At 43.7% G+C, this 26542-nt stretch overlaps 1 protein-coding gene across 1 annotated transcript in view; it reads right to left on the reverse strand.

Moving 5' to 3' along the window:
- Window positions 1-20868: 20868 nt before the first annotated feature.
- The window catches only part of LOC100344746 (vomeronasal type-2 receptor 1), a 29358-nt gene continuing 23684 nt past the window's right edge, over window positions 20869-26542 (reverse strand). Inside the window, exons 5-6 of the mRNA XM_002716277.5 lie at window positions 25698-25821; window positions 20869-23739 (exon numbers count right to left, since the gene is read on the reverse strand). Of these exons, the coding sequence (XP_002716323.1) occupies window positions 22760-23739; window positions 25698-25821 (1104 nt within the window). The 3' untranslated portion in view covers window positions 20869-22759. The remainder of the gene's footprint in view (window positions 23740-25697; window positions 25822-26542) is intronic.

Raw genomic sequence — 26542 nt, forward strand, 5'->3', positions numbered from 1 at the left:
CTTTCTATGGTGCTTCTGGGCAGTAATGCTACCAAATGATAACATAACACATGTCATCACTTATCATTTACACAATATTTTCACAAAAACTCTGTGGGTTGAGGGTCAGTGTTTTCGTGCAGTGGGGTAAGCTGCTGTTTGCAACACTGGCATCCCATGTGAGCACTGGTTTGAGTCCCAGCTGCTCTCTGTTTCTAATCCAACTCCCTGCTAATACATCTAGGAAAATAGCAGAGGATGCCCAAGTACTTGGACCCCTGCACCCACATAGGAAACCCAGATGAAGCTCCTGGCTCCTGGATTTGGCCTGGCCCAGCCATTGTGGCCATCTGGAGAATGAACCAGTGAATAGAAGATTCTCTCTTTCTCTGTCTCTTTCTGTGTGTATGTGTGTATATGTATATGTGTATGTGTATGTGTGTGTGTGAGTGTGTATTATATATATATGTATATATATATAACTCTGCCTCTCAAATAGATAAATAAATCTTAAAAAAAAAAACCTCTTTGACTAAATAGGGTGATTATAACATCACTATAAATGAGAAAACCGTTCAGCCTGAAACCCTATTCAGCCGGGATTGATCTCAAAGTCCCAGCTCTTTGCAATATGCAGGTTGAGCAGCCAAAATCCAAAATCCAAAATGTTCCAAAATCTGAAAGTTGTTGAGCAGCTACGTGTCAACATGAGTAGAAAATTCCCCAACTGACTTCATGTGATGGGTCAAGGATAAAAAAGTGCAGGTTCACTAAAAACATTTTGTAAAATCGCCTTCAGGCTATGTGTATAAGGTGCATATGAATTTCCCATTCCCAAGATACCTCATTATGTATATGGGAATATTCCAAAACTCAAAGTCCAAAACACCTCTGATCCCAAGCCTTGTGAATACCACACTGCTTACCTGGCTGGGTGGGATCCTAGCATGGCATCCAGCCTCCCAGCTGTGTCCAACATCAGCCTGCAAATGAAGGCACACAGCAGAAGCAAGGGCAGCGAGGGGCTTAGAGTGCTTTCGTGGCTCCTGGGGAAACGGGTTTGAGACATCTCTCCTAGACACTGTTGCTGTGGGGCGCTGTTCACAACTTGCAGTTTGCAGCTCACCCATAGGCTGGCACTCACAGCTACACGTGCTCTGAACATTAGGGAGGGCGTGGCCTCCATGTGTATCTCCTAAGGAGTCAGCAATCTCATAAGACAGACGATTAGAGTGCCTGCATTCCAGGAATCCTGCTCCAGCCACGGGCTAATACAGACACAGTAATAATCAGCGTTCTAAACATCACGTGTAAACATAAAAACAATCATTGCTGAACACTTAGCCTTTCATAAGCACTCAGCCCACCCGTGCTGATTACAGGCTTACTCTGTACCAGGTGCAGAGACAGCATTTCACATGCATCATTTAATTTTGCCTCACAGCAGCCTTAAAAGATATTACCATTGTCCCCATTTTAGAGATGAGAGACTGAGTCTGCAGGGAAACTAATTAACATCCTTGATGTTACAGAGCCAGTAAAATCCAAACCCACATCAGTATTGCTCCAGACCCTGGAATACCATTAGAGGTCTGTAATATTCTCCCTGAATCACTGATTTCCAGTGGACCAGTTCGCTTTTCAAAACACCTAAAAGATCAGGGTCCTGTAACTCTACCCAGCACTGCTCTGCTCGCCACAGACCAGGTCTCTTTCCCTGGCACTGCAAGCCCCACTCCTGCCTGGTAGCCTCTGCTTTAGTTTGTTTCCCATTCCTCAAGCCGGGGAAAGTCACTGAAGTCAATTCATATCCCAGGCCCGTTGTTCTGAGAGTCTCTTGGCCAGACTTGTTAGAAGGGTGGCTCGGAGCCTCCCAGCTTCCAAGTACTGCACCTGTGGCTCAGGGCCCCTGTGTGCAGAGTGCAGATGCTGAGACTGGTCCTGCTGAAGGCAGAGCCTCCAGCCTGAACACCTGCCCATGTGCCCATGCCTCAGTGACCCTGATGCCTCTGATTCCCACAACTTCCTTAGAGATCAGTGTCCATGCACACACATGGGGAAGGCCCATCCTATAAGGGCTTGTGAGGGTCTGTGTGTAGACTAAAGAAACTGAGAGGATATTGGAAGATCCATGCCTAAGCCAACTGAAAAAGTGAGAGGGTCTTGGGATATTGACAACATCTGTATGCTGATCAGTTTACTCTCTGCCTTCAAGTCCATTTACCCACTCTTCCCCTGCTCTGCTCCATGTTGTGAGAGACTGCCTACAGGCTACAATTCTCAGTTTCCCTTGCAATGAGAGCCTGGGGCTGCAGTGAGGTGGAAGGAAGATGTTGGAACAGGAGGATGAGAGAAATCAGAATACTCCTCCGACTCTCTCTGCTTTGGGCAATGTCTCCAACAGCAATTGCTTCATCTCCAACATTCCAGCTTCCCACGCACAGCCCATCAGATCCCACCTTGGATCCAGCTTCCACCAGATGGTCCTGCTCCTGACATCTAGGACTTTGTTCATTCGTCACTTCAGCCTTAAGAGCGTTGGCTTCCATGGGGCTGACTCTGTGGCGGAGTGGGTTAACGCCCTGGCCTGCAGCGCCGGCATCCCATATGGATATCGGTTCGAGACCCGGCTTCTCCACTTCCAATCCAGCTCTCTGCTATGGCCTAGGAAAGCAGTAGAAGATGGCCCAAGTCCTTGGGCCCCTGCACCCACTTAGGAGACCCGCAAGAAGCTCCTGGCTTCTGGCTTCAGATAGGCGCAACTCCAGCCATTGCAGCCAACTGGGGAGTGAACCAGTGGATGGAAGACCTCTCTCTCTCTCTCTCTCTCTCTCTCTCTGCCTCTTCTTCTCTTTCTGTGTAACTCTTTCAAATAAATAAATAAATCTTTAAAAAAGAGAGAGAGAAAAGAGCGGTGGCTTCCTAATATTGTTCATCTCTGGGCTGTCTCACTCTTCTCCTGTTCTTCCAAGAATGTTGTAAATATTGAGCTGCATCTGCATATGTGTGTGCTGCTTTTAATGTACTCTGTTTGCTCTTCAGTCACTGAGCCAGACTCAGCTTTCAGGTAAATAGAAGGTGTTGCAGGGCAGAGGTAATGATAATAAAGCAGAGAGAAATTTTTGGCATCTGTTGACTCTTAATTGTCTTCAGCTCAAAATAACCCTATGCCAAAGTGGCATATTTTTGTCATCTTCACCACAATATTCCTCAGCTTTCTCCCTACTCTCCCATCCCCCATTATTATTTGTGACAACAGGGAGACCTGTTGGGACCCTTGGGCCAGTTCTATAGCTGGAAGGCAATTAAGAGAATCTGGCCACAAGTAGCTGTCACTAACAGTGGTGGTTGACCTGTGTCCAGTTCCTTGAATGACCTACAGATCCTTCTCCACTGCCTAACAAATAATCCCTAATCTCATTAATAATCAGAGAATTTTGCGCCTATCTCTTCTAAGTGATAAGAACATCGTTCTAGTATCCACCGTCCCAATGATTTGCTTCAAATCATGAGGGAAAGCATTGAGGCCAATGGATTTGGGCCTTAAACATGCATATCTCCCGTAGGTAGAGTATTGAAAGTTCTCCAGAAACCACAATCCACTTGTTCTCTATGAGTCAGAGATATTCTGCCTTGTAACATCTTCTCACCGTACTCTATTCTTCATAGGCACCTCCCCAGAGCCCCATCTCCATAAAAATCTTTGGTTTTTATTATCTAATTACATTCAGCACAGGCCTCAATGCTTGTCCTACTCTCAGTCAGTTCAAGACCATCTGGCCAGAGTCCCAGTAGCGTCCACCAGATCCAATGCTACTTGAGCCATTTGACCAACTCAACCATATTCCTCTGGGGGCTGAAAGATGATTCAGAGACACCCACCTCTCTCCCTCCTAACATCTCCTAAAGGAATTCTCTGCAGAAAGCACTCTGGTAACTCAGTGAGGATAGTCCTGGCCTTTATACTCTCAACATAACAAAACTAGAGCTGCCTGCTTTTATCCCTGTCCTTTCAAAAGGTATTCAGAATCCCTCTGTCATGTGTGATGTGTCCACAGGTGCACCCACAGTCCAGTTTGGATGCCCCAGGGGGCCATGCCTTTTGACTCGGATGCAGCTGGATACCGCAGCACACTTCAACATTCCTAACATCGGTGTGACCAAGAGTAGCCAGCAATTTTCTCCTCAATGCTAGAAGGGGAGTGGTATCTGCCAAGTCCTCAGAAGAAGGGCAATGAAGAAAACCTCTGTCTTCCCACACAAGCAAAGCAACAGGATAAACACATGCGTGCTCAAGGAGTTTTAATTTCATGCAAAGACTCAGAGAAAAAACAGTGGAGGAAAATTTCTAATCATTCAAAATAACTTTATAAAAATCAACCGGAATATATTACAGACTACATTAATACTTTCACATGACTTCCAAGATAAGTGAAAGAATCAACAAATACATCGGTGGCCCGCCTTGGGTTAGGCTCCCCACCCCTTCACACAAATGTGCTCTTTCTTTTCCATCTGACTTCCTCAGTCTTTCTTCTCCACCAGCAAGGACAACAGCAGTGAGAAGAACGCTCAGGGGATGCCAAGGTCCTTGCCTTCTACTCCTAGTTATTGGGAGGATTCCAGCTATGTCCCTCTTCCCACCCTATGAAATGCTCCACACCATGTGCTGCACCAAAATCGCAGGACAACGGGGCACTGGGTGAGTGACTTGGGAAAGTTCCCTACAGGAAAGACTTTGGCTTCTTCTTCTCACTACAGGGTGTGGATGTGGGAGGAAGGAGCCTCCTAAGCTGTAGTTACTTAAGGCTGACCAAAAGAGCTGAGGAAATTCTCAGGCTCAAAAATGGGCACAACCATCAGAGAGAGAGTCCATTTAGAGCTCAGCGCTGTCTGGCCATACCACCCTGAATGCGCCCGATCTCGTCTGCTCTAGGAAGAGCTCAGCACTAGTGCTAGTTGGAGTCAGTTATTCTTTGTGGGGAAGGGGCTGCCCTAGGCCTTTGGGAATATTTAGCAGCATCTCTATACCAGTAGCACTGGATACTCCATTGTGCCAACTCACAATGTCTCTAGATGAGGCTGGGGTGCCCAGGGTTGAGAACCACAGAACTAGAGGATGGGAGCCGGAGTTTAATAACCAAATACTGGTTCCCTCTATGTGTCCTCTGTGCTACATATATCTGCTGGGACTCACAGACATCTGTGGCCATGGTAGATGGAGCAAAATGCAGGATACAAAGATTCACACACCTATGTTGTCCACCAGCCTCAGAACTAGCATTACTAGAACTGAGTACCAATGTGAGAGGCAGAATTCATCCCAGTGTCACGAGAGCCACATACAGCTGCACAGGCTGGGTACTGCACAATCCTAGAAGATGTTATTCACACAGACTGTGGTGTGAATGGAGATCCCGGAGTTGTGCGGTGAAGCAGCCCTGAATGTCGCAATGTTTCAGCCGTCTGTCTCCTGAGTGGCAGAAAGCGAAACTTGGGAAGAAGGAAGAATAAAACTAGTAAACAATATGTTTGGGATTGGAAAGCATGACTCACTGTCTCAGCTTTAAAATGGGATACCACATCCAGATGGCATCACGTCTTCAAATATTAAAACAGAGCTTCAAATCTGACAAGTTGCACGAAAAAAGCAAAACTCATTTTTGCCATCTCTGTTTCATTGTGAGGACTCTCCCGGGTTACTTGACAGTTGGTGCTGCAGTGGGGGGAGTTTGGGACTTCCTACAAGAGCTAGATTTGAATCCCATTTCTAACACCTGACAGGGATGTCTGGCACTTAACGAGTTACTTAACTGCAAGCAGGCTTTCTCCTGTGAAGCTGATGATGACCATAATTATCCTGCTACAGAGTCTGGTGAAGACTAATAAATAAATGAGACCCTGAGTGCACACACGCATTTTCAAGAATAAACCACAATGCTAATGCTGAAATTTCACCAATATCTGACGTCACTTGGCAGCTTGGTGAAGATTTGAGGCTGTCAAGCAAGCATTGTGGCACAGCTGGTTAAAACACCACACCAGCATCCAAAATCAGATCCGCAGTCCAAACCCTGGCTACTCTGCTTCCAATCCAGCTCTCTGCTATGGTCTGGGAAAGCAGTGGAAGATGGCCCAAGTCCTTGGGCCCCTGTTACCCACACAGGACTCCAGGGTGGAGATCCTTGTCCTGGTTTTGGCCTGGCCCATACCTGGCTGTTATAGACATTTGGAGAGTGAACCAGATGATGGAAGATGGAAGTGAACCAGAGGACGGAAGATGGATGTCTTTAATTAGGGCCCTGTGCTGTGGCACAGTAAGTTAATCCTCCGCCTGCAGCACTGGCATCCCATATGGGCACTGGTCCTAGTCCCAGCTGCTTCTCTTCCAATCCAGCTCTCTGTTATGGCCTGGGAAAGCAAGCAACAGAAGACGGCCCAAGCACTTGGGCTCCTGTATCCACATGAGAGACCCAGAAGCAGCTCCTGGCTCCTGGCTTCAGATAGGCCCAGCTCCAGCTGTTGCGGCCATTTATGGAGTGAACCAGTGGATGGAAGATCTCTCTCTCTGTTTCTCCCTCTCATTATCTGTAACTCTACCTCTCTAATAAATAAATAAAATATTTAAAAATGAATTAATTAATCTTGAAAAAAGATTTGAGACTGTTTTTTTGAGGTGGCAAGGGAGGACATCAATCTTCTAAAAGATATTCATTTTTAACATTTTTAGAAATCCTTTCAGCAATATAATTTTACATTATTTTATGCTTATTGGTCAAAAAGTTTCCTTACTGAAAGGGAACTGGACAGAGTTTACATAAAACTTGGAAAAAGAAGGTACCATTGTCTGCCATTAGCCTAACAAGTGTTTTTTACCTAATTATAAAAGCAATGTGTGATCATTCAGAAAACTTTTCTTTTTTTAATCAGTAAGAGCAGTTATTTGGCTGGGCAACTTGTTATTTTATTTTATTTATTTTTAAAAGATTTATTTATTTATTTTTTTATTTTAAAGATAGAGTTACACAGAGAGAGAAGGGGAGAGAGAGAGAGAGAGAGGTCTTCCATCTGATGTTTCACTCCCCTAAATGTTTTATGGACTATTTTTGTCTCACCAACAATTTTGATTTTTCCTTTGTATCCATCCATTCATTCTTTTTTTTTTTTTTTTTTTTTTTTTTTTTTTTTTTTTTTTGACAGACAGAGTGGATAGTGAAGAGAGAGACAGAGAGAAAGCTCTTCCTTTTGCCATTGGTTCACCCTCCAATGGCTGCCACGGCTGGCGCGCTGCAGCCAGCGCACCGTGCTGATCCGAAGCCTGGAGCCAGGTGCTTTTCCTGATCTCCCATGGGGTGCAGGGCCCAAGCACTTGGGCCATCCTCCACTGCACTCCTGGGCCACAGCAGAGAGCTGGCCTGGAAGAGGGGCAACCAGGACAGAATCCGGTGCCCCGACCGGGACTAGAACCCAGTGTGCCGGCGCCGCAAGGCGGAGGATTAGCCTATTGAGCCGTGGCGCCAGCCATCCATTCTTTTTTTTAACTTCCAAATTCTTGGAAATAGTATTAAGTAATAGAATTTTAGAATTTTTCAAAGGTTTCACTTTTCTTTCCATGAAGGATTATATCAATTCATACTCTTTTTGTGGTATGACAGTACACCTAGTCAGCATTGAATAGTCTGTTTTAACATATTTAATCTGTACGTATTTGGTTTTCTATTTTATTACTCAGAGTACCTCTTCTTACCTTCACATGCTCCTCATTTATATTTATAGGGCCTTTGTGTTTTTTTGTTAATTTGTCTGAATTTTTTTTAAGATTTATTTATTTGAAAGGCAGAGTTACAGAGAGGCAGAGGCAGGGAGAGAGAGAGAGGTCTTCCATCTGCTGGTTCACTCCCCAACTGGCTGCAATGGCCAGAGTTGGGCAGATCCAAAGCCAGGAGCCAGGAGATTCTTCTGGGTCTCCTACAGGGGTGCAGGGGCCCATAGATTTGGGCCATCTTCTTCTGCTTTCCCAGGCCAGAGCAGGGAGTTAGATCAGAAGTGGAACAGCTAGGACTAGAACTGGCACCCATATGGGATGCCAGCACTGCAGGCAGTGGTGTATCTGCTAAGCCACAGTGCCAGCCCTTCAGTACAAACTTTTAATAAAAATCTCAATCTCTGTACACTTTTCATGCGATGGTATGCAAAGAAGGCATTTTTCCCATGGAATAACTCTTCAAATATTTGTATATCATGTCACTATATTTCTATGCCATAATTTATTTAACCAGCTTCTTATTACTATAGTTTAAAGGTGTTTGGGTGGAGGAGGAAACAGCCAATAGAAGCAATACTGAGGATGTCTTTTCCCACACCTATAACGCTTTCCTAACCATAAGTTTCCACAAGTGGAAAAACCTAAGACTATTTGACACATACCAGCAAGTGTCTTTCCAGTTAATTTGAATCAATTTTCACCTACAGCAGTCTGAGAAAGCCCATTTTTATCCTGACAGTTACTATTTTAATCTATACAATGACATCTGTGAAAATGTGTAGTGGCCTCACTGATATTCTAGCTTTAATGTTTTTTGTGAATAACACTGAGCATATTTATGTTTCCTTATATTCTCTAGATGTTGTATTTCTTTGGTGAATTTATTTTTCATATCACTTTCTCATTTCACATTTGGAGTTGTAAGGATTTATAACTCACCTGGTTACAAAAGAGTCACATAATGGATAACGCGAAATTCTGGTTTCAGGGAAAGTTCACATTTCTTATGTCAGCCTTGAAAAACATCAGCATGATATTAAATGTTAATAAGACCTTTTCTGCAGGAGCCAGAGAAAACATGATTCAGGTACATTGCTTTACAGTGATTTCATGGCACAAATCATTTAGTAGTAGTATTTTTATTTTTATTTTTTTATTTTTATTTTATTTGACAGGTAGAGAGACAGAGAAACAGAGATCTTTCATCCACTGGTTCATTCTCCAAATGCCAGCCACAGCCAGGGCTGGGCCAGGCCGAAGCCAGGAGCCTAAAACTCATTCCAGATCTCCCAGTGGGGTGACAGGGACCCAAATCCTTGAGTCATCACCTGCGGCCTCCCAGGGTGCTCAGGAGCAGGAAGCTGGATCAGAAGCAGAGTAGCAGAGACTCTAACCAGGTCCTGAGACTTGGGACGCAGGCATACCAGGCAGCAGCTCGACTGCACTGAGCACCCATCCCTAGCAGGAGTATTTTTAAGCCAATATCCACTGAGGTAGTACTATGAGCTAGGCACTGTGCTAAACACCTTACACTCACTACTCATATACCCCTTTCTCAACTCTAGGAGACAGACACTTACAACACATGCGGAAAATGGGCCACAGAAAGGATAGAGTCTCAGAGATGATAAATGATGTGTTGGAGGTCTTAGTAAAATGGGTGACGTCTTCTTATCTGAGGCACCATCTTAAGCCCCAGGTGCCATCTTGGGCTCTGGCCACCGCCATTTTGTACAATAAGCTTCAATCTAAGCCTAGCCTGGCTTACTAGAAACCAGGTGACCAAATGGCCCAATCACAAGCATTAGCTCCACCCCCACCCTAACGGGATTCGGGATTCACTGCTCTCGCTTCCTTATGTCTACAAAGCTATATAAGACTTGTTCTCCTAATACAGGCTGCTGTTCTCTCTCTCTCTTTTTTTCTTAAAGATTTGTTTATTTTACTTGAAAGAGTTACACAGAGAGAGAAGGAGAGGCAGAGAGAGAGAGAGAGAGAGAGAGAGAGAGAGAGGTCTTCCATCTGCTGATCCACTCCCCAATTGGCCACAATGGCCGGAGCTGCACCGATCCAAAGCCAGGAGCCAGGATCTTCTTCTGGGTCTCTCACGCGGGTGCAGGAGCCAAATGCTTGGGCCATCTTCCACTGCTTTCCCAGGCCATAGCAGAGAGCTGGATGGGAAGTGGAGCAGTCGGGACTCGAACCAGCACCCACAAGGGATGCCGGCACTGCAGGCAGCGGCTTTACCCGCTACGCCACAGCACCGGCCGCTGGCTACTGTTCTCTTATGCACAGAGAGGCAGCCTTGTCGGCCGACAGCAAACCTTTCCTTGTACTCCGGTGTTTGGTGTGTTTTGTGGAGTCCTTTCAGGAGGTAGTTTACACAGCCTTAGAGTCTCTCTTTTAATGACCAAGCTTCTAATGACTGCATGCCTCTCCTTCCCTAGCTGCAGTGTGGGCTCCTCGAGACCAGGGCTTCCCTCATCTCTCCATTGTTTTCCTTCACTGGCAATAGACTTTACTGCTGGGTCACAGTAAGAAATCAGCAAGTGCCTGGGGCTGGCACTGTGGCACAGTGAGTTAATGCCCTAGCCTGCAGTGCTGGCATCCCATATGCCTGTCAGTTTGAGTCCCAGCTGCTCCTCTTCCGATCCAGCTCTCTGCTATGGCCTGGGAAAGCAATAGAAGATGGCCCAAGTCCTTGTCCCCTGCCTGCACATGTGTTGGAGACCTGGAGGAAGCTCTTGGCTCCTGGTTTTAGATCAGCACAGCTTTGGCCGTTGCGACCAAATGGGGAGTGAACCAGCAGATGAAAGACCTCTCTCTCTCTCTCTCCCTCTCTCTCTCTGCCTCTCCTTTTCTCTCTGTGTAACTCTGACTTTCAACTAAAATAATTCTTTAAAAGCAAAAAAAGAAATCAGCAAGTGCTCAGTGATTTTTCAAACCAATCAGTAGAATTCCAATTCTTGACATTAACAGTCACAAAGGACCTTTGAGTCACCAGGTCTGCCTCCAGATTTGTATCCCACTCTTCTAGAGAGAGGGCCACTTACCATAAACAGGCAAAGAGAGAAACACAGTCTTCCCTTCTTTTTACTGCCCCTGCCTTAGGGTCGGTAAACCTGTCAGCTGGCACATTGCTCCATCATGGATCCTAAGACTTTCCGGAAGGTCAGCCAGCCTCACTAGTTCCCTCTGTGTCTTGGTTACTCTGACCCCAGACAGGGGTTCAGCAGGCCACTCGATACTGTCTAGTGATAGGTTCCATGACATTATTAACTGATCAAGGCTCTGAACCTGACATCACATGGGCCCATTTTATCCTACTTTTAAAATGCAACATTAATGTGTTAAGGTCAAAGCTCCGTATCCATTACTAGTCTTTAAGCCCGAGAGGAAGTTACAGTTTGAAAGTAAATTGAAGTCAACTTGTTTTTAAGGCTATTTCATTTCCTTTGAAGTAGAAAATAAAGGATTCAAAGGAAAAAAATCATGAAAAAAGATCAGTGTTTTTCTTTTTTTCTGCACGCTCTGAGGGTTCGAAACGTTTTCAGATTGTGTTATAGTGGGTAGTATTACTACACAGGCAGCGAGACTCAGCAGACGTTTTATGCTGCTATTGGTAGAGTTCATCAGCAGTCAACCATTAATGATTCATCCAGTCTCCTCTTTGGTCCAACAAAATGACCACATGTTTACCCATGTATATTCCCAAGACTATACAGAAACTCAGGTGGATCAAAACACTGATGCGGAACAGTGGCACCTCCATATATGTAAGTATGTATTTTATCAATGAAGCCACAAAAGTTATGTGATGCCCTACTGTGTACTTAGGGCTGGGTGGGAAGCTTTCTCCCCTGTTCCTGACCATTTCTAGACAGAGGACACTCAATCAGCATAACACCCTTGGTTTTTCCACTGCTTCACTGGCTCTGGAGGGGAAATGGAGTGACACAGCTGAGTGTAGACAGCTAATCCACATTTTCCATGGGAGTGCACTATCTACAGTGTACAGGAATGTTTTCTTGCTCTCCCAGGATGCAAGTCTTACCTGGGCAGTTCCTCATTACGAGGAGGCCTGCCTCGGTCCCACGTTGCCTGAGACAGCACAGATAAGTCTTAGTTCTTTGCATCAGATTTCAGAATTCCACTGACTCTCACAGTAAGTCACAGCCCCAACTCAGGGTTGTTACTACTCTGATTTCTATCCTGTTTTATTTCACATCCAGAATGAAAAGAGTGATAGAACTGGTTTGCTGCCTTCTCAATGACTGCAACATTCTGTGGACTGAGAATTGAACATTTCGACCCAAAAAACTAAGCAGAGATATGGATCTTAGAGAAGCCAAAATAGTCATGCAAAGAAGTACTTACTGGGGCCAGGAAACGTAGTTGTGAGCCTTGAACAGTGGTGATCAGGCGAGGTGTTTTGATGTTGATGATTTGTAGAGATATATATTAGGCCAGGTTTATCTGGCTGACAGCATGCTGTTAGTTAATCTTGATAGGTAACTGTGATTTATGTTGGCTTTGCCATTGATTAGATATTCCCCCCTTTTTTTTTTTAGATTTATTTATCTATTTGAAAGGTAGTTACAGAGAGAAAGGGAAAGACCAAGAGAGAGATCTTCCATCCACTGCTTTACTCCACAAATGGCTGCAACAGCCAGCACTTGGCCGTACTGAAGCCAGGAGCCAGGAACTTCATCCCAGTCTCCCATGCAGGTGCCAGGTCTCCTGTGTGGATGCAGGGGTCCAAGCACTTGGGCCATCTTCCTGTGCTTTCCCAGGCACATTAGCAGGGAGCTGGATCACAAATGGAGCAGCTGGGGCTCAAAGCATCCTTCATATGGGATGCCAACACTGCAGGTGGCAGCTCTAAGGTATTGCTCCTTTAGAGATAAGTCATCTCAGATTCCATAATGGAATTTAAAATATCCTTTAGTAGGGCATTTATTAGCAAGTAGGGCCATGTTTGGGGGCCATCACATATAGCCTCAGCCAAGGACTAAAATACAACCTGATACCAGTAACTGCTCAGACTCTTTTAAAATGAACCAAAACTAATGATGTGCAGTTTCCTCTGCTTCTTAGTTGCACTGACCCGTACACCAGTCTCCCACTTCAGTAACCACTTAATCCTGTGTAGTGATATTCAGGGAGCATTTACTGGGCACCTATGATGCATCAGGCCCTCTCCAAGGAATTAGAAACACAGGGACGAATAACACGGAGCATTCCCAATGCAAGATGCTTCCTTCCAAAGGCCACGAGAATTCAGGATGGTGAATGTTGTCAGCAGAGCAGCTGATCAGAAAACTTGCATGGCGAAGCAGTCATCCATTGCCTGGGTTTTCAAGGGTTGGAGGAAGACAGCTGACAATCGGAGGACAGAGCAGGGAGGAGGACTGCAGCAGGAGGGGGACCCGCCTTTTCCCAGGGGAGATGAATTCAGGGAGCTGTAATCTAGCTGGAGAGACAAGAAGTCAAAGAGGGTCGGAGAAGAGTGTCAGGAAATAAAGATAGCTGGGCAACCAGGACAGAGTGCTCAAGGGTCCTTTAGCCCCAGAATTTAGCAAGGAAGTAGGAAAGTTCAATAGAAGATGTCTTCAAAAAGTTCGTGGAAATGTGTATTATGGGAAAATTATGCTTGGGTTTTAAACATTTTTTGCATCAAAATAAGCTTCTTTTCCTCCCACTTTTTCATGAGCTCTTGAAGTATCCTCATACACATCTTAGAAAGACAACACTTGCTGCGGTGCAAGAATGAAAGGTAAAAAGCCAGGCCAGCACTGTGGCGTAGCGGGTAAAGCCACCACCTGCAGTGCCTGCATCCTGTATGGGCGCCGGTTCATGTCCCAGCTGCTCCGATTCCGATCCAGCTCTCTGCTATGGACTGGGAAAGCAGTAGAAGATGGCCCAAGTCCTTGGGCCCCTGCACCCACGTGGGAGACCTGCAAGAAGTTCCTGGCTCCTGGCTTCGGATCTGCTCAGCTCTGACCATTGTGGCAAATTGGGGGGATGAACCAGCAGATGGAAGACCTTTCTCTCTCTCTCTGAAGCTCTGACTTTCAAATAGATAAATAAATGTTAAAAAAAAAAAAAAAAAGCAAACTTGCAACAGGTGGGCACTCAGGAGAAGCTATGCAATCCAAGCATGTGTGACGCTGGCCTAGCAGCCTGGGAATTTATTCTATCATTATTTTAATCACTCTGTACCCTTCATTCACTCAACATCTATAATTCCAGTGTTCACAATATTGATGAGGCGGTGGTAATAGAAGAGTAAGCAGCTGGGAGAGAGAAAACATGAGTCATGTCACACAAGGATACTTCAAAATGTCCATGGAAAAGTAGAATTAAAATCTAAGTTTAATGTGGTACAAAAATGTTGAAATCCATGCATAACACATGTGTTCCGTGAATTTTTGAAGGCAACATGTGTATTTGATAGCCAAGTATCATCAAGAAAACCAGGGTAAGAGGGCCCCCAAACGCTGGAACCCAGGACTGCTGGTGGGCTGGGCGAGGAAAGGGGAAAGGACTGATGGGAAGCAGTATGAACGTTGGCACTGATGGGGCTTAGGGGATAACTGGCCAGCTGTAGTGTGTGCGTCTCCTGGGTGAGGGCTGCGAGGGGGACGGCAGTGACAGCGGAAGGAAGAGGAAATGCTGACGATGCTCCCAGGTTTCTGGTTTCAGGAACTGTGTGGCCCAGAAGTGCCACTAACAACCAGAAGAAATTGAGAGGGACTCCCTGCCTCCATGGCATTTCAAAGTGTCAGCAACAGACACAGGAGGCAGTCAGCCAATAATGCCATTCACAGCTGGCAACTTAATTCTCTCTGGGACAACAGCCAGTGTGATTAGCTGACAGTTACTGAACAATATGCTGGGTTTGGTGCTCAGAGAACTAAAGACGTACCTTGTTTTTAAAACCCTTTGCTTTTAGTCATTTGCTTTGCTGTTTGCAACGGGTCCTAAGACAAAGCCAGTAGAGTAAACTGTGGTGTCTTCTTCAATCAAGACCTTCTCTGAGGATGCCAGTGAATCTGTCACTCTAGTTCACACTGAAGCAAGATTTAAACCAGAGCTGGTAAGACAAAAACGTACAAGCAAATACAAACAAGTAAGTAAGGCATTTATGCAGTGCCTTAAGCAACCCTTGTGCTGGGCCTATCAATCAATAGACTCCAGCATAAAAGTGAGGCACCATGCAGAGACGCTTCAAAGGGAAAGAGAAATCGACCTTACTTTCTTTGGGAGGAGGGAAAAAAGACATGAGCTGGCTGCACTGTAATGCCGACTTCTTCGCACCTCCCCATGTCTGTGCGGGCCTCCGAGAGGGTGTGTCTTTCTGCTTTGCACGCATGAGGACCAAGCAGCGGTTTCCATGTGAGTCACTTTTTAGAGAGCAGGAGAGCAGGAGCAGCACCTGCATTCACCCCACGTCCGTTTTCATTCTCCTGACACAGAGCAAGCTGTCTTCTCCAGCAGCACTTGCTAAACAGTGCTTCCGAATAAAGATAGAAAGGAGAAAAGGTCTTTGTTTGCTCACAGACATCTACATGCTTACGTGGGAAAGAGGAAGTAGCAAATATTTTTCAGACCATTTTCCAACTCCCCGTGAGCTCTGACAGTCATTCAGAGAAAATAGTTTTCTACACAGGTGAATTTATCAGGTGAATTGATTCCCTTATTAATCAGAATTTCGACTGACAGTAAAAGCTCTTATAGTATGATAGAATTACTTTTGGAAGTTGACATTAAAAAAGCTTAAATTGTAGCTTTCTAAAGTGTCTCTGTTTCTTTTGAACATGAGCCTCAAATAAACAGCTGTCAAATGTCTGAAGCACAACAGCAAATCTGACAGAATAGTGTTCAAGCTGGCCCAAATTGTGAGCTCTGTTCCTGGTCCAAGCCGCCATGAGCTTTTGCCTAGATTGCTGTAAAAACTTCCGATTCCAAGTGATCTCCTAGCTTTTCAGTCTTGTCTACAATCCTTTATCCACATAGCATTCACCATGCTGTGCAGTACTCCATCCAGTGAATGCAGTGCACTTTACTTATCCTTTCTACTATTGATGGATATTGAGTACCCTCTTGTTTGGATAAATATAATTAATGCTGCTACAAATCTGATATTCATCTTCTTAGTAAGCATACAGACATAGTTTAGTTAGGAATATTTCTGGGAGTGAATTTGCTGAGACATAGGGTATGTATGCGGGGGTTTTCATGGAAAATGTGTGTTCTGGAAAAAAAACAACAACAACAAAAAACAAAACAAAACAAACAAACAAAAAAAAAAAAAACAAAAAACCTTGTGACAGTCCTGTTTGAGCCAAGCCAAAGCCAGGAGCCAGGATCGCCATCTGGGTCTCCCACATGGGTGGCAAGCACCCAAGCACTTAGGCCATCAAGCTGCCTTCCTAGGCACATTAGCAGGGAGCTGGATTGGAAGCAGAGTAAGCAGGACTCAAACTGGCACTCTATTATGGGATGCTGGTGTCAAGAGTAGCGGCTCAACCCACTGTACCACAACACCAGCCCCTAGATTAGTTTTTTTTTTTTTTAATTTCACTTTTCCATGAACTTACTGAAGTGCCCTCATACATGTACAGCTTTAGGGGATATCACAAATAATTTTCCAAAGTGATGTTGACCTTGCATGTCCTTTTTGCTTTGTCCCATTTTCTATCCTTTTATATCTCTTCTGGCTTTTTCACTTAACATTTTTTCTTTCAACGTTCATCAATAAATTAAAACATAAAAAGGCTATTCCAGTCATTCTGAAAATGTTAAGGATTTCACAGCTGAGGATATTCCAAACACCAAAGGCATTTCCATGAGGCAACTGGAATGTTCTGAGTAAGGGGGCATTGATGGGGAACTGACAGCCTTGGGCAGCACCATCTTACAGCCAACACACTAATAGAACTGGAATGTGTACTGATAAAACTTGTCATGTGCCAGAAATAACTTATGTGTAATTTGAAATGATCTTGGCTGCAAAATAACTAGAAAAATAACTGAGTGTGATCATGATAATTAATAAGATACTATCTTAAAGCATCAACAACCTTGGATTATGTTTATGTCCAGCTCTATCTTGTTTCAAGGTGACAGAGGTTCAAGTCTGTAAGGTTTATTTTGATCCGTTGGACGTAAATTCTTTCTTTCTTTGGCCTTTGTTGTCCTTTTTCTAGCCAGCTTAGATCATATTCCCAGCATTTGCTTCTCCGTGGAGGCTTGATCTTTGAGGAAGACTTTCATTTAGTTTCAAGAGTTCCTAGGGCCCAGACACCAGGAAGCTGCTATAAGACCTTCACATAATCTAATTACATTCTTCCAGGGGTTGGAGCCTCCACAAAGCTCTCTTAATTTCTGCTGCTGTGCACAGAATGGAACATGAGCTCTCTGTCACTGTCTAATGGCAGCTTGGGATGTTCCAGCTCCCACCACCATCACCTATATCTTCTTTCCACATCTTCCCACAACATTTCTGAACCCACATGGATCTTGTAGCTCCTAACTGGCAGTGCTTTAGAACACAAAGGAATGACATATTGCATTATGTTGAAGTAATCTTCACTAGGGTTTTGGTCTAATCAATTTGGTTACTTTACTGGGCGGGGGGGAAGTGGTCAGATAAATTCAAAAACTATGCAACTTCTGCAACATTTTCAAAATCCTCTAGAAATCTCCTTATGTGCTCAATTTTCTATGGACATTATTTGAAGCATTCTATGGCATTTGATTTCATATCTGGTGTGGTAAAATGATGGATTCCTCACTAAAGATTCATGTTCCCATCCTATAACATAGATCTGTTGACAAATATAGCTTCCCACCTCTCTTGCCTTTAGATGGGGTTGTGGAACAACTTCGAACCAGCAAAATGTGAGTAAAAATATCTGTGTCTTATTATGGGTCTTAGTGACTGAGTGTGAGTGCCTGACCTTACAGGCCTCTTGCCTTCTGACAGGAACCTTGTGAGGCTTGAATTGAAGGCAGAAGCATCATAAAATGAAAGGAACATGGATCCCTGGATGAGTCAGGAGGCCAGCAGGAAATAGCTGGCATATGCAAAGGAGAGGGAAGGCAAAGAAGGGACTACTGACATGAACAGGCAATGTTAGGGCATCTAACAAAGGGTGATGGAAAATGGTGGCTAGGAAGAGGGCAAAGTTGATATCACAACCAGGTATAAAAGTAGAAGGGGCCAGATCAGCATACGTGTCCCCCAGGAAGAGCTGTTGCCATGGGAGAGAGGCCACGGATGGAGGAATGAGCCATGACTGCAACAACAAAGACTGTGTCTTCTCCTCATGCTTCCAGTCTCCCATGGGTTTCTCCCATTGGCAAAATCCACTAGAAGCCACAGACAAGGGAGTCCATGGGATACAGTCCATAGAAGTCATGGCATGGAGTGGGGAAAGCAGAAAACGGGCAAGTAGAGAATATCCAGCAGCATTCCTGAGATCCTGCCTGGAGGAGGCCAGCAAGTGTGCTCTTACTGTTGATCTGTTGAACCACTGACACTTAGGAGTTGATGGTTCAAACAGTTAACCTACCCTAATATAGCTAGTCTCCTCAGATTTTCACATTGCACCTCTCATGTCCAAACTGATTTTCCAAAAATATCAGGGGAGATAAATATCCATCTTCCAAATATGCAAATAGGTGAATTCCCAAAGATCACTTACATAAATTTTTACATAAATTGTTAATAATTCTATGTTAAGATAATAAATACTTTCTCTGTCTTTAGGTGTTCCAAGAAAGTGGGAAGGATTTGTGGGTAAGGGGAGGGTCAAGAAAATATTTATTCTTTCTTCCTCAAAATTTCAAATCTGAGGGTGGGCACTTGACCTGCTGGTTTAAATACAGCTTAGGATGCCTATATCCCACATGCAAGTGTCTGGGCTCAACTTCCAGCTCTGCTTCTGATTGCACTTTCTTCCTAAAACATGCCTGAAGAGGCCAGTCATAGCTCCTGGCTAGGGCTGGTCCAGCCCTGTCGAGGAATGGTTGTTGTAGGCATTTTGCAGTGAACCAGTAAATTCAAGTTCTTTTCTGTCACTTTCTCTCTGCCTCTCAAATCAAAAAAAAGTATATTTGAATCTTTATTTATGTGGGAGGAAGCACTATGAGAAAATAGCCAAATGAATACTATGGAAATAGTCTTCTCAAGAGTTCTCATTCCCATTTCAGCTCATCTATTTCTTTTCAGTTCCACTGACTTCCCCCTCCCCAGCTGATGTGCTTGTGGCTCTAGCTGGCCCCTCTCTCCTGGAGACACCAAAAGATTCCCCCACTCTCCCCAACCCCTACTGTGCTCCAGTTCTCAAGACTTCTCTCCTTATCTTCCATTGAAACATTTCCCCTGGACCTTCTTAGGTGAGAGGTTAGCTATTTTAATAACTTTATTCAGCCATCCATTTAAAAAGATAGCATCAGTTTTGTGCAAGGTGTATTTCAGGTGATAAGGTTACAAAGATAGAGATTAAACTGACAGATGATAAATGATGATGATGATGATGATGATGATGATGATGGTAGATAGATAGATAGATATCTTAAAAATACATTATAGTGATAGAGACAGGATGTGAAAGCAGAATGAAGCAGAAAATGGCCAGTGTCATAGAAAGGGCTCTACAAGAGTTTATTTTTTTACAAAAGGAAGGTAGTTGATATTTACCATGCTGGAAGCACTAGGCTAGGTATGATACATGCATTAGTTCACCCTTCTTTCATGTGGCTAATTCCTTCTTTTTGTTCAGAAATCTGTTCAAGTGTCACTTCACTAGGTAAAATTTCCTTATGTCCAACATACTCTGTCCCTCTATATGCTACCACAATCACAGTTTTATTGCATCACAGGGTAATTGTTGATTTATTATCTGTCACCCCTAAAGTTCACAAGGTCCTGGAGATGGTGGATAATGCGATATCTTTGTATATCTTCTTTACCTAACTCAGAATCTGATGCATACAAAGATGGATGGATGGATAGATGGATGATGGATGGATGGATGGATGGATAGATGAATGGATGGACAGGTGGATGGAATGCTATTAGAACATTGGATGTGGCCGGCGCCACAGCTCAACAGGCTAATCCTCCACCTAGTGGCGCCAGCACACCAGGTTCTAGTCCCTGTTGGGGCGCCAGATTCTGTCCCGGTTGCCCCTGTTCCAGGCCAGCTCTCTGCTATGGCCCGGGAGTGCAGTGGAGGATGGCCAAAGTACTTGAGCCCTGCACCCCATGGGAGATCAGAAGAAGCACCTGGCTCCTGCCTTTGGATCAGCTCGGTGCACTTGCCACAGTGCGCCGGCCGTGGCAGCCATTGGAGTGTGAACCACCAGCAAAGGAAGACCTTTCTCTCTGTCTCTCTTTCTGTCCACTCTGCCTGTCAAAAAACAAACAAACAAACAAACAAACAAAAACAAACAAACAAACAAAACAACATTGAATGTAAAACAGAACAGTGTGGGCAACATGGAATCAAGAACATAGGAGGTAGGAGCCAAAGAGTTGTAAATATTCAGTTGGTTGCATTAAAAATGTGGACAAGAAGATGGCAAGACAACTGTTGAAAATAGAAGGTAGAACAATGTGCAAGGATTTGAATGTCAAATTAAGGCAGTTAGACCCATGCTATGTAAAGTGGAGAGCCACTGGGAGTTGATAAGTTGGGAAGAGATGAAATCAGAGTGTGTTTTGAGATTAATCTAGTGGGTATAGTGTTGTATTACAGTGGCTTAAGCCACAATCAGAGATGCTGACATTCCATGGAAGCATTGGTTCAAGTTCTTGTTGCTCCACTTCTGATCCAGCTCCCTACTATAATGTGCCTAGGAAGGCAGCAGAGGATGGTAGCAGTACTTTGCCCCCTGCCACCTACATGGGAGATCCAAATGGAATTCCACGCTCCTGGTTTTGGCCTGGCTCAGTTCCAGCTACTGCAGCCATTTGGGGAGTGAACCAGCTGATGGAAAATCTCTCTCTTTCTGTTTTTCCCTCTCTGTCCTTAGTTCTGCTTTTCAAATAATAAAAAAAAATATATTCACCTGAAAGAAGGACCAGATTACATTTTTGATAATATATTCACTTTACATCAGGAAATTTATTTGTGTTAATGCAACGAAATACAGTGTGGGTTTGAGCAGTGGTGATACACATTCCATTTACCACAAGATTTCAATCCTGTATGTGTGAAGATTAGCCTTATGTATAGTTTTGTTCTGCAAATTTTTTTTGTTTCAAGCAATTAGTCTTTATGCTCCTCCCCATGCCAGCAACCACACAATGTTGATGCAACGCTCTGAAATTAATTCTGAGCTTCTCCCCAGGGCCCAGCATGTAGTTGCCAACAAGTGCTCACCGTCAGCAGGGAGTGTCACAAGCGACCTGCACAGAGATCCTTTTACACAGCAGCATGTACTGGCAGAGATTTCATTATTTATTTTACTAGAATTCATTTTTAGTTGACACATTCATTCAAAGAGAAAATATCTCTGAAGGTTACAAGAATATTTTAATACTTGATAAATAATTAATTATAAGAAATACAACCATACTACAAATTAAACAACCATTTCTGGACAATCGGGTATTATTCATTTCAACTTCATTTCTAAGCCACCTTCTGTAATAGTGCATGTGTACCAAATCAACAAGAGACTACCTCAAAGTACTTTAGATAAAAGCTATAACTTATAAGTATAAAGCTACATAGTAAACATTAATATTGAATATACAAGTTCTGTTGATATTTTATTTTTAATATTTACGTTCTCTAATTTCCCAAATCAATTGCCAATCAGAAAATATAATTGCAAAAAACACAAGCCTGATGAGACAGTATTGCTGAGTCATGTCGTATGAAAGGAGATAATAAACAGGATCTTGTATAGTGCCCAGATGAAGTTACAGAACTTTATAGAAACCATATGTTCAATAATCAACATCTCAGAAGAAAATTGAATTACATTAAATTGTGATATTTTAAGTTCAAAGTAAAGCAAATCACTAGATAAGAGCCATGTTTCAGCCTACTTTTTTAGATCCCAAGGTGACTCATTGAGAACACTCACGATGATGTGTGTATAACTAAGTTAGAAGTTGATTGTCATTTTCCTGTTACTCTAGACTTCAACAAGCCGTCCTCTCCTTTCCAAAGTACCCCAAGCCTGGGGTTGAATGAAGGACCAGGATAGCAGTTCTCCTCCTCTTTGTGCTGTGATTCAGGTTCTCCTCTACCGATTGTAAAGGCTGTGGGGAAAGCTCTGGAAGCATGGAAGATTGAAGGCTGAATAGATGCTTATCTTTTTGCCACCCATGACTTCACCATATAATCCACTTAATAACTGCCTTGGTGACATGTAAATTATCTTTGTTTTTGTCTTTCAGGCAGAGGAATGTTTTGAGATACAGATACTTTGCCATTTACTCTCTTGCAGGAAAATCCAGAGCAGGTATACCAACTCCTTCAATATTCTCTACGTGCCCACAGTTCTCTGAAACATGCATTCTCTTCCAAATTCCCTACTCCAAAGGAAAGTCTAGAAGCTGTAATTCTTACCTCAATCTGAGAAAAGCTATTTTAGAGAAGCATTAACAGGATGGATGACAAAATATCTCTTTTGGTCCCCACTATGTGACTTGAATAAATTCTCAAAAGCACAAAAACCTACTCGAGTCGAAGTTTTTCTCTAACTTGTGGCTATAGTTTTCGAACTTGTGCCTATCACATCCTCTATTTCCAAAGTACTTTGAAATGTTTGGATTAAATAGCTTATCCTTCAATAGTAAGCAATATTGTAATTCATACCAAAGTGTATCATACAACATGAGTATTCAAACACCATGCTAAGACTAAACCACCAGAGCACAATCATCAACACGACCCCAGAGTATCAGGCAACTGCTACAGGGACAATTTGAAAGGGTATGTTGGACATGTCACCATTGCAGCCTTGAAGGCCATATGCCCTTCAACTTTAATCACCCACGACAGCGGACACCGTGGTGTTAAGCTCACTGCTCAAAGAAGCTGAAGTCAGTTGTATACTCTTATCTATGGCGGGGACCCTTCCACCAACAATTTCATCAGTGTTTCTCTTTGGCCTCAGCAAAATAATGAAGCACTTGGGAGCAAATAGACAACCCAACAAGCCGTAGCTGGATGCCAAGATTGCAAATATTTCCACAGCCACTTTGAACTTCCCTTTGGTGCTCAAGTAAGCAGGGACAAAAGAGATCCAGACAATGAAAAACACAAGCATCCCAAAGGTGATGCATTTTCCTTCATAGTAATTATCTGGCAACTGGCGAGCCACAAACGTCGTAAGGAAGCAGAGCAAGGCCAGGAAGACATCAACCCCAAACATTGAGCACAAGAATTCTACAGAGCCCTCATTGCATTCAAATATGATCTTTATATTTTGAGATTCCATGTTCTTGTATACCCTGGGGGGTTCCAGCACCAAGTAAGCAGTGCATATGCCAACCTCAACTAGAACAGAGATTAGTATGATGATTTTCCGATAAAGGGGACGTATGGATATAAGTCGGGTTTTGGACTTGGAAATTCTGTAGGCTAAAAATAGTGAAATAGTCTTCCCGAGAATACAGGCTAGGCAAAGAGAAAAGCCCAGTGCTAGAGTGACCTGACGGGCCATGCAGGACCAGTTGTATGGCTTGCCAATAAAAAGCAGGGATGACAGCACTGTGATGGTCAGAGAAACCTGAATAAGAAAGCTCAGCTCACGGCCATTGGCATTCACCAGGGGAGTGTGTCTGTAGATCACATACACAACCGTGACGGCCAGGACTACAAGGGCCCCAAAGATGGACAGAATGACCAGCGTGAAGCCCAGGGCCTCATCATAAGCAAGGAATTCCACCTCTTTGAGCACACATTCACTCTTCTCTGCATTGGACCAGTAGTCTTCACCACACTGTTCACATTCCCTTTGGCCTGTTAAACAGAGAACAGAGAACTCACTGTGAGTACATCAATTGTTCCCTTCAGCTGCAAATAGCCCAGAGCACTCAGGGGCCTAGAGAGCAAGGACTCATATTCCTACAGAAGATGTGCCAGGTCTCAAAAGAGAGAGCGATAAAAAGGACTTAGAGAGTGCAGGTAATGTCACACATGGAGAATTGTTTTCAAGTTCGGAAATTCAGTCTTTCTTGTCAGTTTCATTGTTTCTTGCAACAGTCTTTTCAAGGAACTTGCATCTTTTAGTCCAACTATGTACTTGAAAAGGAAAGTGTGTACCTGCATAAACCCAAAGCAATCCATGACAGAGGGGAAAAAACACAAGGCAATTAGAGCTACTGGTGTGAAACAATCAAGAGGGTTCTGACCCGGATGAGGCTGATTCAAACACCTGTGTTTTCAGCCTTACCTTCAGGCTCAGCCCCATGGAAGAGCATTCTGGCTTAACCTTCCCAGTGTCTCTGCTCCTCTCCCTCTGATGCAGATGTGAGGGACAGGCAGAGAAGGACCGAGGATCAGAAGGAAAACAAAAGCAGCCAGCACGTCTCCAGGGTCCAGCAGAGGTTTGAGGCAGTTAGCTGTTCTGCAGGGGCTCCAAGGCAGAACACTGGTATAGAAAAACAAGTCATCCAAGGGCTGCCAATTTTGAGAGATTGGGCAAGGTTTCTCTTTAATGTTCTTTGAAAGATGTGGGAAAGATTGCAACTTCCTTTTAATCACTTCTCAGAACTCCTGAGCTGGACTTGAATGCAACTCTACATAGAGACTGAGTCACCTGAGGCCCAGGGAGTTGTGCACATGATACTTTGTATCTTTCCTATTTAGAAAAAAAACAATTAACAATTTTTGGGGCTGACGCTGTGGCTCAGTGGGTTAATGCCCTGGCCTGAAGTGCCGGCATCTTATATGGGTGCCAGTTCGAGACCCGGATGCTCCATTTCCAGTCCAGCTCCCTGCTATGGTCTTAGAAAGCAGTAAAGGTGGCCCACGTCCTTGGGCCCCTGTACCCACATGGGAGACCTGGAAGAAGCTCCTGGCTGTGGATCAGCACAGCTCCAGCCATTGTGGCCAACTGGGGAATGAACGAGCAGATGGAAGACCTCTCTCTCTCTTCTCTCTGTGTGCAACTAGACTTTCAAAAAAATAAATAAATAAAATCTTTTTTAAAATTATCTTAAAATTGCTATCAAAGGCCATTTGGAAAAGATCAGTACAATTTTTGTTATGTTTGACAGAAAATAGAGATTTAAAAAAAAAACTGCTTCGCTAAGCTTCACAAAACTCAGCACACCAAGCTCAGCTGAAATTCCGGCCATGAAAGCAGCATTTCAGCAGCAGCCATGGGGAATCCAGAGCACAGCGGTTACAGAATTCATCTGTCCTAGAAACTGAGTATGTCAGCTTAACCCATCCTTCCCCGCCATGCAATATATATAGGACACTTATGGCAACTTTGAAATAAATATTATTTTGTCGCAATCCTCACAGAATTGAAAACCTGGCACTTGCTGGGTTAAGATAATTGTCCTAGGGATGAAATTCTAGATCTTGTAATCTATAATTAGAGATAATTCAGGAAAACATAAAATTTAAGTCACCTTTTTCCCAGTTAGGAACATAATTAATGTTTAATCTATTCAAAAAATGAAGTAATTTTACTTTTTATGAATCTGCTACTCTTATATCTTGTTTTGGATTTTCCTCTATCAACTTCATGGTTGTAGATCTCTTTCAAATTATAGCAGCTTTAGAATTGAAATTCAATGTTACATTGATTCATATTCACCACAACATGCAATAGTTTGATGGATTATAGAGATTTTCACTATAAATTATTGACATCCATTTATAAAGAAGGTTTCCAAGGCTCTCTTTGCCAACACATGCTTAATCAAATTGAATTTTTATATCAATGAAAGATCAAGCATCTCTACCTGCCGTCCGTGACACATGTCCATCAGCACATGGAATGCAGTCAAAGCAACAAATCGGTTCCCCCTGACGAATCCCCTTCCGGGTCCCAGGAGGACATAGATCGGTACACACTGAATGGGGAATCTAGCAAAGACAAATTCAACAAATGTAAGCAAGCACTACGTGTCTGCCACTCCCAGGGCTGAGAAAGTTCCCCTTCAGATCTCCATGGAAACTTGGTGCATATCTGAGAGGCACAGGACATCTGGGTAAAACAAGAGACAAAGATAACAATATACAGTCTAGAGAGGAATTTTTCTAAAGGCCATCTTGTGGTTGACTCTAGAAATGAAAAACCAGCTCTTTCTCTTTTTAAAGATTTATGTATTTATTTGCAATGCAGTTACAGAGAGAAAGAAAGACTCTTCTATTTACTGGTTCACTGACCCCAAGGCTTGCAATGACCATGGCTGCACCAAGCTGAAACCAGGAACCAGAAATGCAATCCAGGCCTTCTCATAGGTGGCAGGGACCCAGATACTTGTGCCATCTTCTGCTGCCTCACCAGGCAAATTGGCAGGGAGCTGGATCAGAAGCAGAGCAGACAGGGCTTCAACAAGCAATTCAGATATGGGATTCTGATGTTGCAGGTGGAGCCTTAACCTGCTGCACCACAATACCAACCCCACATGGAGACTCAGATGAAGTCCAGGCTCCTCACTTTGGATAGGCACAGCCCCCACTGTTGCAGCCATTTGGGGAATGAACCAGCAGATGGAAGACCTCTGTGTGAGTACCTCTCCCTTTCTCTCTGTAACTCTGCCCTCAAATAAATAAAATAAATCTTTTAAAAATAAGAATCATC

The sequence above is a fragment of the Oryctolagus cuniculus genome, chromosome 4, assembly GCF_964237555.1.
Source record: "Oryctolagus cuniculus chromosome 4, mOryCun1.1, whole genome shotgun sequence".
NCBI classification, from domain to species: Eukaryota; Metazoa; Chordata; class Mammalia; order Lagomorpha; family Leporidae; genus Oryctolagus; species Oryctolagus cuniculus.